At 50.5% G+C, this 14,184-nt stretch overlaps 6 protein-coding genes across 6 annotated transcripts; all 6 read right to left on the reverse strand.

Annotated features, from left to right (window-relative positions):
* Positions 1 to 83: 83 nt before the first annotated feature.
* Positions 84 to 1,411, reverse strand: PMZ80_000019 (uncharacterized protein; the record flags this gene model as incomplete). Its single annotated transcript, XM_064868474.1, has 2 exons — positions 84 to 296; positions 350 to 1,411. The coding sequence occupies 2 exons, from the start codon at positions 1,409 to 1,411 to the stop codon at positions 84 to 86; spliced, it is 1,275 nt and encodes a 424-aa protein (XP_064733971.1).
* Positions 1,412 to 2,567: 1,156 nt separating this feature from the next.
* On the reverse strand, positions 2,568 to 3,974 carry PMZ80_000020 (uncharacterized protein; the record flags this gene model as incomplete). Its single annotated transcript, XM_064868475.1, has 1 exon — positions 2,568 to 3,974. One exon carries the CDS (start codon positions 3,972 to 3,974, stop codon positions 2,568 to 2,570), a length of 1,407 nt encoding a protein of 468 aa, XP_064733972.1.
* Positions 3,975 to 4,892: 918 nt separating this feature from the next.
* On the reverse strand, positions 4,893 to 6,857 carry DBF4 (Cdc7p-Dbf4p kinase complex regulatory subunit; the record flags this gene model as incomplete). The annotated part of the gene is made up of 3 exons (XM_064868476.1): positions 4,893 to 4,985; positions 5,038 to 6,333; positions 6,384 to 6,857. The coding sequence occupies 3 exons, from the start codon at positions 6,855 to 6,857 to the stop codon at positions 4,893 to 4,895; spliced, it is 1,863 nt and encodes a 620-aa protein (XP_064733973.1).
* Positions 6,858 to 7,980: 1,123 nt separating this feature from the next.
* On the reverse strand, positions 7,981 to 9,635 carry PKC1_1 (Serine/threonine kinase; the record flags this gene model as incomplete). The annotated part of the gene is made up of 2 exons (XM_064868477.1): positions 7,981 to 9,422; positions 9,470 to 9,635. The coding sequence occupies 2 exons, from the start codon at positions 9,633 to 9,635 to the stop codon at positions 7,981 to 7,983; spliced, it is 1,608 nt and encodes a 535-aa protein (XP_064733974.1).
* Positions 9,636 to 12,025: 2,390 nt separating this feature from the next.
* PMZ80_000023 (uncharacterized protein) lies at positions 12,026 to 12,407 on the reverse strand (the record flags this gene model as incomplete). The annotated part of the gene is made up of 2 exons (XM_064868478.1): positions 12,026 to 12,226; positions 12,279 to 12,407. 2 exons carry the CDS (start codon positions 12,405 to 12,407, stop codon positions 12,026 to 12,028), a joined length of 330 nt encoding a protein of 109 aa, XP_064733975.1.
* A 906-nt stretch (positions 12,408 to 13,313) lies between these two features.
* PMZ80_000024 (uncharacterized protein) lies at positions 13,314 to 13,868 on the reverse strand (the record flags this gene model as incomplete). Its single annotated transcript, XM_064868479.1, has 1 exon — positions 13,314 to 13,868. The coding sequence occupies one exon, from the start codon at positions 13,866 to 13,868 to the stop codon at positions 13,314 to 13,316; it is 555 nt and encodes a 184-aa protein (XP_064733976.1).
* Positions 13,869 to 14,184: the final 316 nt, after the last annotated feature.

The raw sequence follows: 14,184 nt of genomic DNA on the forward strand, positions 1-14,184 counted from the left end.
CCAAGCTTGGAATGCCGACTCAACCGCCAAAGAGCTATGTGCTCAACGATACCATCCTCGACCACTTTTGTCGAGCCCCATTCTCAGTCATGGCTATGATACACATTCGGAGTAGCATAGTCAGCGCTAGCGAACACAGGTCGGGCTGTCTGCCAGCCCTTCATACAGAAGTCGATGTTTGCCTCGTCGCCATCTGGTCTGGGGTACGCCCCGTTGGCGAAATTCCAATGAAGCTGGCCGCCAACATCAAGCTTGAAATCGACCATATCGAGAGTTGCAGCATCGATCACGAGAAGCTGGCAGAATGTGTCAGCAGAAACTCAGCAGGCCTCGAGCAAGCACGACTTACCATTTTCCGTGGTTCTTCACCAAGTGGCGTGATACCATACTTGTCGCGTTGACCATCCAAGGCGGGATCAAGGATCTTGCATACGAGAGTGAGCCAGAAGTGGACTTTGACAGATCGGAGAAGACGCTGGAGGGAGACACGCAGCTTTCGTACGTTGCGAAAGCGAGTACGCTCGAACAAGGACTCTTTCAGCGTATCCTGCAGACCATTGGGATACCTTGGTGTCTGCGCGCAGTCTGCTGCTTCTTCAATGGTTATCGTGTGGTGCTTTCGTGAAAAAGAGTCTTCGTAATTCACGCTCATGATGAAGCCATCTTCATCGCCATCCTCGTCGTAGTTGACACGCCAGTGAAATTCATCTTCGGTATAGACATCGATCTTTTGCAGCTTGTAGGCATACATAGAGAGTGTCTGTATTGTATTTGGGACCCAAGACAGACTCATGTCTCGTGCCTGGATGTGAGGTGTCCGGAAAAGCATTGTCGCAAGGATGCTTGTCAGTCGAGGATATTTCCTGATGCCTGTCATCAGATCGAATGCCTCACAGACCGTAAGGTCAACACTCGTGTTCTCCGCGAATACTGGGAATGCTTCTGCGTAGCATTGTTTCGATGCAAAGAGCTGCATGAAGTCGTGCGGGAAGCTGATCCAAGTGTGGCTGCGGTGACCTAGACCACCATATTGGGTGCTGCAAAGTTTCTCGTAGCAATCTCGTCCTGGCCAACTGCAAGCATGCTCGTTCTCATAGATTGTCACTACATCATGAACCCCGAGATCGTATCGACAGGTCGTGAAAAGTTGTTTGAGGACAATTGCTCGTAATTCTGGCAGCAGGGCGGAGTAGGGAAATGTCGAAAACGGTAAGGAAATGCTTGAGGTGACCCGCGGTTTCGTAAGTGGACTTATGGGCTCGTGACGCCCATTCCAGCCGTTTCCTGCTTCGTCGATGTCCTCGCAGTCGAATGTTTGCAGCGCTGAAAACTTGTTGATCTCTTCTGGCAGATAGTTGGTTCGGTATCCTAGCCTCAAGAAGTACTCTGACGATCGGCCCCATTGATCCATGATGGCTATGTTCAGAACGGGATGTAATCATGAACCAGAAGGAAAGCGCCGAACAGAAATTTATATAGAGCAGTTAGTGAAGTGGGACACGTCCTGTCGATTGTGCGACATCGATGGTGACGCATCAATACAAGATGGCTGAGCGTGAAAATCCTGAGGAAATACTGTGAGAGTGTTGAATCGAAGTAGTCAAGTGATATCTGTACTGCTGCGTGTTCAGCGGCAAATGGCAAGTGATTGATGTTTTTGCAGTTGTGTTTGCATCGTAACCAACGATGAGGCTGCGGAGCATTTGTGACTGGACGTGCCGGACAAGACTGGGATGTTGAAAACTGCGTGACCTTCGTCGCCTGAGTACCACATGTTGCCGCGACCAAGAACGAACTCTCACTTGTCACAGCGACATATCCTGCGAGAGCCATGCTTGTTGTCGCCTACAACCCATATTGCACTGCAGCGCAGCTTTCGCGGACTGCGTGGTTTGTGTCTGTAGAATATTTTGAGACTAAAAGCTAATCGAGTCGATTGGGCACAGTGACAAGAACTCTGTGATCCCCTGAAGGTGTCCTTCGCCATGCTCTAACCGCAACTGCTTGGAAATCTCCCGTACCTCAACGCCATGTGGCAAGAAGGAACCCGATCTCTTTTGGTTGCAATTCTGCTGCGAGTTTATGGACTAAAGAGTAACACTCTACCCTTCTGGACGAATCCGAAAATTGCTGGTTCGAGGTCGTGTGCTCGATCATGCCGGGCTCCATGTGCGGTCTTCAAGTTGTAGGACCTTCCTGGATTGGTTGGATTGAGGGGTTGTTCGCGTTTCTCGAGTAAGGTGAGCGAGCGTTGTGGCCACAGTGACATTCAAAGGTGGGGCAGTAGGGACTTCACGATCCAGAAGACTGACCGAGACAGGCGAGTCGAGCAAGTCTGCGGACGGAAGGCGAGGCTGCAGTTAAACACTGTGTGGGACTTAATGTCCTTGCGAGAAGCAAGTGTCAGTGAAGGCTAGCGCGCGAAAACGAGCAGCAACATTTGGCAGTACGCAGTCAGAGATTGACCAGTCGGGCGTTATTCTCGTATCTCATAGACTCATAGTGATGCATCATGTAGGGAGTAAAAACCCTGCCAGGCTCGTCCAGCTGTTGACTCTTTACCACGCCTACACATCCTCAAAGTCCTCATCCTCGTCAGAGTCCGCAGCAGTACCGTTTGCTTGCGCTGGTATCGCCTCTCCTTCGACCTTGACATCTGGACCATGCCCATTCTCCAGCTTGACTCTCTTCGCATCAGGCTGGCTTGTCGGCGCTGCATAAGCTGGAGTATTCGCACCCGTACTCGTTCCACTGACACTATCCCCATCTTCATCAAGCTCTCTCTTGATGCCGTTTGTTCTCAGGGGCGTAGCCGCATTTTCCAGCCTCAACGCCGGCTGCTGCGAGCTTACCGGTGTCCCCACATTCGAGTTGTCGACATCCTCGAATTCGTACTCCTCCTCGTCCTCACTCACTTTCTCCGCCTCCCGCTTCTCCTTCTCGATCCTCTCCCTCTCCATCTCAGCTATATAAATATCCAGATCATCCTGCATCTTCCTTTCCTCGGCGTTCCCCTCAAGCACTTTCTTATCCTCTTCTTCTTCCTCCTTCACACCCGGCAGTCCATCCTCAGCCTTCACCGCACTCTCCCTGATCGCACTCTGCGTATGCCAAGTCGGCAACAAATTCCTCTTCGCATCACTCTCCATCTTAATCCTCTTCGCCTCCTCCTCCATCTTCACCCTATCCTTCTCATCCGCAATCGTAGTCTCCACAGCCGCCGCATCAACCGTCGCCTGCACCTTCTTCACCTCCGCATTCCTAGCCTTAACATCCATAAACCTCGCTGCTCCCTCTACCGCAGGCGGCTCCCTCCTTGTCTCCCACGTTTGTTCGAAGTCATGAGTATCCGGTATCTCCCCCTGATCAATTTTCGCAATAAACTGATTGAATGGCAACAACTGCTGATTGATCTTCCTGATCTTCGCATGTTCGCCTCTTTCCCTAACCGCCGCCTCATTCTGCACAAGCGTAGTATTGCATTTCTCACAGTAGAACCCTCCACTCTCAATATCGAGCTTATCAAGAATAGACATCTCATCGTACTCGGCTTTACACCGCGGACAACTCCAGTCTTTCCGCTTCGCGTCCGTCTCCTTGTACATGTCCGCTACTCGGTCTTGTAGGCGCACAAGCTTGAATTTGATGGCGTCGATGGCTGCGTGCCAGTCTACGAAGCAGTACTCCCGCTGTTGTGTACGTGTGTTCGCAATCCCACTGGCTTGAATCTTGATTTCGCCGCGGCTGTCTTTGGTGATTAATCTGGCGGCATAAAGTGGGTTGAGAAGACCGCGGATCTCTTTCGGCTGGGTGGTATTTGGTGGAAAGAAGCGGGTGAACTCGTCTGGGTGGAGGACATTGTATGTTAGAAGGGCGTCGACGATGATGATTTGTTTGGGATTGGGAAAGAAAGTGCGCACTGTGGTTCGAAGGAGGGATTTGGCGGCATCGAAGGCGGCAGTGTTGTTCGACATTGCGATCGTGCTTTGGAAGAAGTCGAACTGTTAGGGCGTTCTGCGCAAGGACGGCGTTCGCTTGTGTCGCTGGTAGCGCCGCTTGCTTCCACCGAGGGCAGTTCAGTCAGCAACTGCTGGGGTCACGGAGGAATGCAGAAGAACCACAGGCAGTAGATTGAGATCTCGGAGGGTCGATTTGAGTTGAACAAAGTCTAGCCCAGTGTTCTTGGTCACCGAGAGGTCGCAACAAACAGCATCGTCGTCTTCCAACAAGCAGTCAAGCTGTAGAAGTCGAGGTGCGTACTAATTGTAATTTCGAGCAAAGAGTGAACTCGAACCAAGCATGTCAAACAGAAGTAACACGAGCAAGACTAAACCATTGTCTGCGAACATACCTATGTTCAAGGCAGGCAATGCCAGTGTCTTTCAGAACGGCAACCTGGCGTAGCGGCCTTACATAAGATTTTCAGGCATTCACGAAGGTTCTTTTGTCTCAGGCACCATCACCCAGCACGATTTTGATGGCGCCAGCAAGGAGATTCTTCAGAGCGTTTATCTTCTTCGCATCAGCATCAAATACATCCAATATTCGTTATGTACACTACAAAGTATTCGACTATGCTACTGCCTTTTCCTCATTGTGTCACGTAATTCTTCTTCTCTTTGCGCTTTTGCAAAACGCTCGCTCAAAATGCCATCAGACCAAATGAAGCACGCCATGCAGCAAGATGAACCACCATGCGGTGTCCGCCTCGTCTTATCTGTTCTTCCTCTGCTCCCGCTTTTCGCCAGCAATGCAACTCTTGTATGTGTACGCAAAAAAATGAATCATGTAATATGCAAACATAATCTATCGCTAAGCCGTAAATCATAATTGCTTGCAATGAGTGGGTATCGTGTTGATGTTAACCGTGAGTGGTGTCAAGGATATTATGTTTATGGTGCTTGTAGCTTCGCAAGTAAGGCGTCGAGGTCCTCCCAATTGGATTGAGTCATGGCAAATTTCCTGTGCTTACGAGAGACGACGTGCTGCATGATATGTTAGTACGGGACCAGTCAACAACAAGGTGGGTGCACTTACATCCTCAAAGTCGTCATACTTGTCGTGACAATTTTCGCAATACCCAGGCTTGGGTTCTCGTTTGGCAGGCTTCCTTTTCTTGACCACTGCTTGCGTTTGTCTCTGAGCCTCCAGATCATCCGCGTACGGATCAAGCTCTTCCTGTATGCCACCAAGCTTTTCTTGAGCTCTACTCTTTGCAGCTCGTTGTGGTGCGGGTGCCCTTGCATTCTTCAGTGCTCCTGCCAGCGCACTGACCTGATGCGATGATGAGATCGAACCAATCGATAGGCTGCCGGTATGTGTTCGTTCCAGGACTTTTCTCTTGAGCTCGTTGACTTCCCTGCTTGTCGTAGCCTTCAGGCCTGTTGCTGCTGCGGAAGAGATCATCTGCGATTGAATGGCGGACGTCATGGCTGATCTCTGGATACCCGACGCACTGGGTTCGCGGACAAGCTGCATTTGAGATGGCTTGACGAAGCCAACCGGTGGTTGTTCAGGCATTGGCGGGAAGGATGACTGCCTTTCGACGGGGTGTGGCTGTGCTGGCTTGATGCTGGCTGGCTGAGTCATGGTGGTGTTCTGGTTTGCTTCCCTCAGCACTTTCCTCGGACTGGTCCGTCTCGGAGGTTCCATTTTCGCGGACTCGACCAGTGTCTGCGATGTTGTGACTGACTTCGACCGTGCTGCTTTCTGTGCATCCTTTTGTTGCTGTATTTGCTGGGCTCTTTGCTGAGCTCGTTCGCGCTCGAGCTCCTTCCGCATGATGGGATCCTCGACGAATGGGCATTTGCCGATGCTAGCGGACCTGAACTGTGGCCATTCTCCATCCTGCCTACGAGCGACCTTGGGATATTCCCTGATCATGATTGGCTTCACCTTCTCATCCATATCGTGAACATAGATGAATGGGCCTCGAAAGGCCACAAGCTCTCTTGGGATTCCAACTTGTTCTTTCTCTGCCGCAGCGGCAAGCTTTTCGTTCTTCAGTACTTGGACCAGATCGTTGGTAGCACGTGCTGTGTTGTTGGCTCGCGTCGTGACTTCCTGGCCGGGCTTCTCGTCGAACAGGGTTGTTAGTATCTTGTTCAACTTATCGGCACCCCATATCTTCATGTCCATCTGCTGCCCACGGATGAGGATATCGTTGGCGTTGACACCGTCGCGTCGAACAGTTGACCTTCCATTCTTGATCTCCAGCACGGCAGGGTTAACTGTTTGATTGTTCTCTGTGGCTTTGGCTACAGCATCGGCGCTGGGTACAGGTCTCGTGGTGACGATGTGGGTGACTTTGTTGGAGAAGAACTTCTCTTCAGTCTGGTCATAGTTAGCAATTGTTATGTTTGAATCAGGAGAAAACAACATACCGCTCCGAGATGTGTTATTTGTCGAACGAATCGTGCCTGCATATCCCCCGGTATCGAGTCGAAGTAGATGTGGAAATGAGGAAATAGCTTCCGGTAGTGCTTCTGCCATTGTCGTATTGATTCAACCTCTCGTGAAGCGGCAGCATTCTGGCGTGTTGACTTGGATGGTGCATTTGTCCTGTCCCGGGCAGCGACAAGCTTCTTCTGAAAATTGTTGGAAGGGTCTGCTGTTCCACGCTCGAAAACTCTTCCTTCAGCCGACTCGTGGTGGCCTTGACGTCGGGGTGTTGTTGGCGCGGGCTCTTGTAACGACTTCTCTAGGGCTTGTCTTTTGGTGGGAGGCTCATTCTCCTGTTGCGACACATTTGCCACGGCACGGGATCGCTTTGAGCCCGAGTTATTCAGGTTTCGATGTGGGGAGTTGGTGGCATTCGGGATGCTCATCAGAGGCTGTCTGCGGGTGGTGGTCGCCATGCTGCCAAACGTCTCATGCGGTGAAGGAGGAATGAAGACAGCAGCTGCCATGCATGAGGCTCCAGTCCTTCTATCGTTGATCGTGATGCAAGCAGCCTGCGTGTGAGGACCTGGTAGTGGAAGGGCTGATGGCTGAAGTCAGAAACGCGACAAGACACGCGACTTTTCTGGTGGAGGCTGGTTCTGGGCTAATAGTAAACCATGATTATTTGATGACTCTCCTGTACAGATAGATGCAAGCAGTAATGGTTGAAGAAGGTTTGGAAGTAACGACAGGCCTGTACCTTGCAGCTAGAACGGAACCAAAGCATGCAGCGAGAGGGAAGGCAGTGGTAGAGCTCGACTTTTAGTGTGTTGACAGAGCATTGGAGTTGGAGAGGTGCAAGGTGCGTGCCGCTATGACTTAGTGCACCATAACACTCCAGCAACCAGAAGCTGCCACAAACACAATCATCCAGCGTCTCCACCATATCATAACATGCTCATATCTAGGACTTTGTTGCAACCTGAACATGCAGCTGCAGAAGTCTCTTGGTGGTCAACCTATATTGCTATTGTTGTACAGTGTCGTGCACGACATGCCATTGCTATGTGCAGTTATTATTACATATGTCATCATTCACCTGCGTCAAACATGTCGCGACCATGACACGCCCACGTGAGGTTCATCCCGAGCTTTCCTGCAGCTGTGCGGGCGTGCCGTTCCATCTTGCAGCATGTCTTACCGGCATCAGAAGCTTCGTCCTCAACAGCTATTCCCTGCGTCTGCAAAGTGCCGTTGTTATTCTTTTCCCCAATGTATACCGTTCTAGTGTTGAGCTAAGTTACTAGTCGCTTCAACCAAATGCTGGACCTGCTGCTGTGTATCCTGCCTGCTAATATGCAAAGTGACAGAGAACGGATATGCTCTCCTCCCCATACGTGACCATCCCAAATGGTGGCATACTGAAGCAAAACCGACGCTTTAGACTTTCGCAGGTCCTTCTCACTTCTAGTTGCCATAGCGGAAGCGTAGGGCGCTGCCACTATCTTCGACTTATTCCGTATTTCGAATTCGTTGAACGTCGCATTGTCTCATTGCCAGGTGTACCGAAAGTCGGACTTGTTGATAGCATCGACTCTTTCAACTGATGATGTGTCGATAGCCAGCCTTCCCCATCACACCCGCCTCCTTGGGCTTCGGGCTTCTGTCACGAGTCTTCTTGCCTCTCAGGAAACCCAGCACACTGCCGCTTTCTTTGCTTTCCCTGCCTGCCGTGGCATCCACTGGCAATGTCGTCGTCTGATCGGCCAAATTCGACCAGCTACCATGTTCGTCAAGCACCATTTGTACCCCTCCACCTTTGCTGGCCTGTCTCGCTGCTGGTTGCGGTCTCGGTCTGCTGAATGATTGTGAATGTACGGCTGATTGTGGTCTGTTGGCTTGAGCAGTGGGCGGCAGCTGGGCTTTCAGTTCTTCCATGCCCGGGAAATCTCTATGTTCTCCGTGCGCAGGCAGTTGCGAAGGAGATAATGGTGGACTGCCGTCCGGCGTTGTGGCTTGCGATTGAGGTTTCGATGGAGGCTGTGACCGAGTAGAACCAGTCGCGTTGAGTACCTCGACCGTACCGTCGTTTGCCAATGCCGCTGCCGCCGTCGCATCATAAGATGCCGATGTGTAGTCGAATGGCTCGAACATTGTCTCTATCATCCTGTGGAGCTCATCCTCTCGTATTTCTTTGGTCGTGGCATCTTGTCGGAGTTCTGCCCGAGGCTTCTGCTTCCTTGCTCGTGCTTCGAGTGGTGCTTCTTCCAATAAAAGTTCTTCAAGGTCATATGTTGCATCGAAATTGGTTTTGTCGCTTGATGGAACGAATATCGGCGGAATTAGCTTCTTCTCCAGTGACACAAAATTCAATGGGTCGAAGAAGTGGTGACTTGTGAACGACTCCCAACTTGCTGCTCCTATTCGTTTCCGCTTGTCCTTTTCCAATAGTGCCGCCATCGCGTGCAGACACGGCATCGAAACAGGAGGTCGTGTAACGTGAAATTTTGGGTTCGCGGCGCAAATGTTCTCGACCAATTCGTCATGTGTTTTGCCCTCGAACGGTCGCTTACCATAGATGCACTCGTAGAATGTCACACCGAGTGACCACCAGTCGACCTCGTCCAAGTAGCCAGGTCCTCGGAAGGCTTCCGGCGCAAGATATGCTAATGTGCCCGATTTGCTTGTTAATAGTTTTGGTGGCCTGAAATCTGATGCAACATTGAAGTCCGCCAAATGGACATGCCCGTCCGAGTCAAGAAGCACATTGTCCGGCTTGACGTCTCTGTGCACAATGCCTTGTTGGTGGATGTACCTCAGAGCACATGCCAGCTCCCCCATCCAGAATCGAACAGTGTCTTCTGTGAAGGTCTTGCGAGATATGTGAAACCGCAGGTCTCCGCCATTCATCAGGTCTATCACCAAGTAGAGATACTCAACATCCTGAAAACTGTAGCGTAGATTGCATAAGAAAGGATGATTCAGATGTTCCATCATCCGCCTTTCTCTGATAATGTTTCGTACACTTTCTGATCGGACGACTATAACTCGTTAGCATTTGTTGAGAGACATCTTCTAGGCCACTGACCTTCATCTTTGCGGATGTATTTGAGTGCGAATGTCAGGCCAGAGTCCTTTCGTTCCACAATTCGTACTTTGCCAAAAGCACCCTTGCCGACTACCCTCAGCAGCCGGAAGTGGTTGAGATTGACTTCGTCTGTGTATATTACGGGTTTTCCCTGTGAGTTGCCCATTTGTGACCTTGTCCTCCCTGCTGCACGTGATTGCGAAAGATGAAAGAAAGATTTCGTGTGACATGCGGCTCCTTGAGACGTCTTTCACGTGCAGGTGTCTTTTGCCAATCGGGCTTTTTGCCTCAGGTTAGCAACGACTTCTGCCAACTAATCGTTGCTTCAGAATGCCGCTGTAGATGCTGGATAATCGATGTCGACAATTGTCTTCGTGAGTTTCGGTCAAATTTGCTGAAAGAATGTGTCGAGCGTGATGTAAGGCGATAGTCCTTGCTTGAGGTTAAATGTGCTAGTTATTGCTCTTTGATCGTTAAATGATTACTTTCTTGCGACTTCGATGTTGCTGCGCGTTCGAGATGTTGAGGTTGAGTAGTATTCGGATGAGGCAGCAGCGTAGAAGGCTGAAAGAAGGTGATTTCCTTCTAGAAGGTAAGAAGCCAAATGTGTCCACCATGAGAAATGTTCAGCTGACCACGGCTCCACAAGTCTTTGAACGATCGACTCCTTAGGACTATCCAATCCGTCGGTAACAAGATAAGTGCAGTATTAAGATTAGCAAAGGACGAAAACGTGATAGGTGCAAAGCACATAATCGGATGTTCGACTCTGAAAGGGCAAGCAGAGGTGAAAAGGTTAGAAGGTGGATCATGACACCATGACCTAAGGGAGTCTTCGGCTAGCTTGACTTCAAAACTCGCTATCTTTGAGCTACGTCCTGCTACCTAGTCCAGCTTTGTTTAGGCAAGCGAAGTTTACCTTGTCTCAACTCTGCTAGGAGGCTGATCATGTCCTTATTGCGATACAACTCCTGCTTCTTAATGCACCGCTTCCTGCTAATAATGTTCGCTAGATTGACGATACGGCAGATCAGGAGGACGTGTTTCAAAGGAATCCTAGGAACTATGGATGGCTCGTCTCGAGACTTTCCGTTTGTCTTGACGCTGTGACAGCGACCTGCATTACTGAATGATGGAGTTGAGAAAGAAAACGTAATGTTACACGAGGCTCATCCCAGTCAGCACATGTTGTGGCGTAAAGACAGCGGCACTGTTAAGACGCCAAACATCACTGGTGTCTTCTGCAGAACATTACCCGAAGCAGGATGCAGCCATGGGAAGGTCCAGATTCTCTCTCTTGCATATCGTGGTCCGGAATTATCGGTATGTACGAAATGCCATGAGCTTGCATGAAAATTACTAGATGTTGGGAAACCTTCAGAATATGAGACGAACGGAAAGTGCGCATGGAAGCATTCTTGACCGACGCCATCCTGTAAGGCGTTTCGCAAGCACGGAGGCCTCCACAACTTGCACGTCTGTGGACCTTTACCGCTATGGCTTCCACGTGGCAATCCCACGTTTACCGGAGCTTTGCACCCCTGAACCACGTCAGGATTAGTCACATCGGTCTCCGCTCAAATCTTGTCTCAGATTTGCCTTTCTGCTCACTCACCTTGTGCATGGCAAGATGAGGGTTTGTGAACTGAGCTGAGAAGGCATGTGGTATTGTCTGGACCAGCCCGTTCGTGTTCGTGAAGTTCGAGCGTCGCCGATGGAAAATGTGCAGGAGGTATGCACTTGCCTCTCCGGTTCTCATCAGCTTGGTCAACGCTGAAATCTCGCGTCCACATGACCAGTCGTGCTAATCAGCCAGGTGTTGATCAGCGCCAATCTCCATTTCATGAGAGCCGACGGTCTGACGGCGGAAGACATCCGAGATCGTTTGTGCCCAGTTTCCTTCTTTGACGAGGCACAATATTCACTGGTCGTTCTTCTTTCCGTAGCTTCAACATGAGCATTAGCTGTACCCAATCCAAAGAACATCCAGGACGGCTAAACATCCATGAAGTCAGTTGCGAGCGGTCTGTGGGTGCTGAGGGTCGCGCTAAAATTCCGGAAGGGTCCCAAGTGCATGCAGAACGCCTACGAGTAGCCATACTTGAGTCAGCGTTGTTGGAAGCAGGGTACGCGCGCACAAGCAAAGTATGGTTCTGTTAGTTCACAATGGACTTGGTCAGTTGAAGATTCCCAGGTGGGGAGAGCGTTTGTGAAGGTACGCATGTATCATCACGTTGGTAAGCTGAGCCCCTGAGAATAAAAATGCATGCCAGTGCACTCATTTCTGAGTCAATAAACTTCGAAGCGATCAACTGTGGTTGTGGTCTATCTGGTGCCATAGACTATGTCGCGTACACTATATCTATTCACACCATGAACATATAACACGGGTGAGGGCTGGCTAGACGCAGGCACCTACAGAATGTGCAGAGGCCATGTCGTATGCGACGAACAACGGTTATCTTGCCATGCCATGCTCCTGAACCTGCACCTCAGACCATGCCATCTTCGCTATTCTTGCGAGGCTACTGTCTTCCCGCTGGTTGACCGCCTCGCTCATTCTGTAGCGGTAGGAGCAGCTGTTGCACCATAACTATGTAGGGCGAAAGTTCGAGTCGCTGTTGCAGGAACCATTGTTTGCGTATCCTTGACCTTCCCAACAATACCCTGTATGCATTTCGCACCAGGTATGACGAAGGTTTCTGTTTGTGGTCTGCTCTCATCTCCACTACAGATCACATATGAGATGTCGGTCAGCTGTTGAATGTCAGGAAACAGGGTTGATGCTTTGAACCATGGCTTAACTCACGCAGATCATGCTGTGCTTGGGGAAGCCTATGCAGGCTTTGGCAGCCGCTTCATTGCCAACGCCTGCGGCGTGGACAGAAAGGATATTCGTGCTGGCAACAGCCAAAATTGCGGCAATGTACTTCATCATTCCGGCGGAGGTATCGGGTTGCAATTGTTCCAGTGGTGATGTGGGCTTTCAGTCGATCAACAAGACCTCTGTGTAGAACGTTGTCTCTGGATCTCGCAAGATCATGGTTGTTGCCATTTGCATCAAGCGGGAGGACAAAGAAGAATAGGCTGCGCAGGCTTTAGACCTTGTAGCAGTACTGACTTCTTTGTCATCCTCGCAAAGTGAAGAAAGAATATCAACACGGGCCTCTTATGCAAAGCTCGTGCATGCCCTGGTCGTATGTTCTAGACGCGGAGCCGATTAGCGAGAGGACATCAGCTCGTTCGAAAGATCAGAAGGCACGGTACACAATGGAGTGGACATAGGATGGTTTCCCTAAAGACTCCTACGAGCACTCAGTCTAGATCTTCTACCTTCTGTCTCGTCGACAGCCAAAAGCTCGTGCTTGTGGCCTCCACATCTTCCGGCTTTGCGCCGCATTATTGTGAGGTCTCTTGACATTCGTCAACTTCTGACTTCTCCCCTGCACACAACATGGTGGCTACGTAATTCCATACTTTTCAGATGCATAACCGTAGACCATCTTGTCTGGTGCACGCAATCATGTTCTGACTACGGACATTGCCTGCTCTGCAGCCTCCAGAGTATAAGATACTGTGCATGAACTACGCAGAAACGTGGTTGGTTACGTAATGATTGTGTACGAAGAGAAGCGTTCGCCTCGTGATCTAGCCTATCATGTGTTCTTGTTCAGCTCAGCCATGAACTTCGTCCATGGCTTCGTGTGAGATCAGCCAGTCAACCCTTCTTTTCCTCAAGCCTTCGGAACATCTTGACACTGCGGTATATCAAGGCTGTCGATTCCCATAACCGCCGTTCTCACGGGCAATTCGAGCTACCAATATCCCACAATACGATCGGCTGTTATGCCTTCGTGACGCTCCAATCACTATCTGGCGTGCATCCCTCCGGCAAGGCCAATGGGAAACTAAGACCGCAGTACCCCTCATTCGTAGCAAAAATGCCATAGAAGTCGGCGTCTTCATTTCCCTCCGCCTCACCCAGGAGGACGGATTGATCCTCGGTCTCGACTCGACAAAGCTCAGGGTTGCCGGAAAAGCCAGCCCGGCAACTGAATGCATACCCGTGTTCTCCGAAGCATGAGCCGGACAGAATGAATGTAGCCCTGGATGCGTCGTTGGTCAGGCATGGGGATTGATTGGCCGGAGAATCGTCGTTGTAGATCACATTCCCATGGTCGTCGATGAGGGAGAACCCTCCACCGTGGGTTATCTGGCTGCCCCCTCCTAAGTCAGGCGTTATGCTGTCACTGTTCGACCAGATTGCATTGACCATGGGCTGGTCAACTCGGGCCTCATGTTGACGTTGGAAGATACCCGAGTGGGGAGCTGGGGTAGCGCTGGTGAGGAGAGTGAACAGTGAGAGACTGGTGGCACCCCTGAAGTTGATGGATGACATGGTGGAATATGCGATGCGTTCTTGTGAACTATTGTTTGCCAGAACCGATGCTTGAAGGGACAGGCAGTAGGCACTGATCAGAATGTCTTGCCAAATGGATGATGTAGGCCACTTATATACACGTTTACGTGCAAGGGCCTCGTCCTTCGCGGCTGACCTGATAATGGTATGATCGGTATTCTTGTGGTCGACGTTACATCGCACATAACCAGCGCAGAAGTCAATGCTGCCCATCGCCCGATCATATTGCTATCGCGATTGTGCCAAGTTTGTCTGACTTCATGTATCACGGTACTGTAAGTCAAACGAGGCTGAT

This window comes from Knufia obscura (assembly GCF_036327395.1).
Source record: "Knufia obscura strain CCFEE 5817 isolate CBS 148926 chromosome Unknown scaffold_1, whole genome shotgun sequence".
Lineage (NCBI taxonomy): Eukaryota > Fungi > Ascomycota > Eurotiomycetes > Chaetothyriales > Trichomeriaceae > Knufia > Knufia obscura.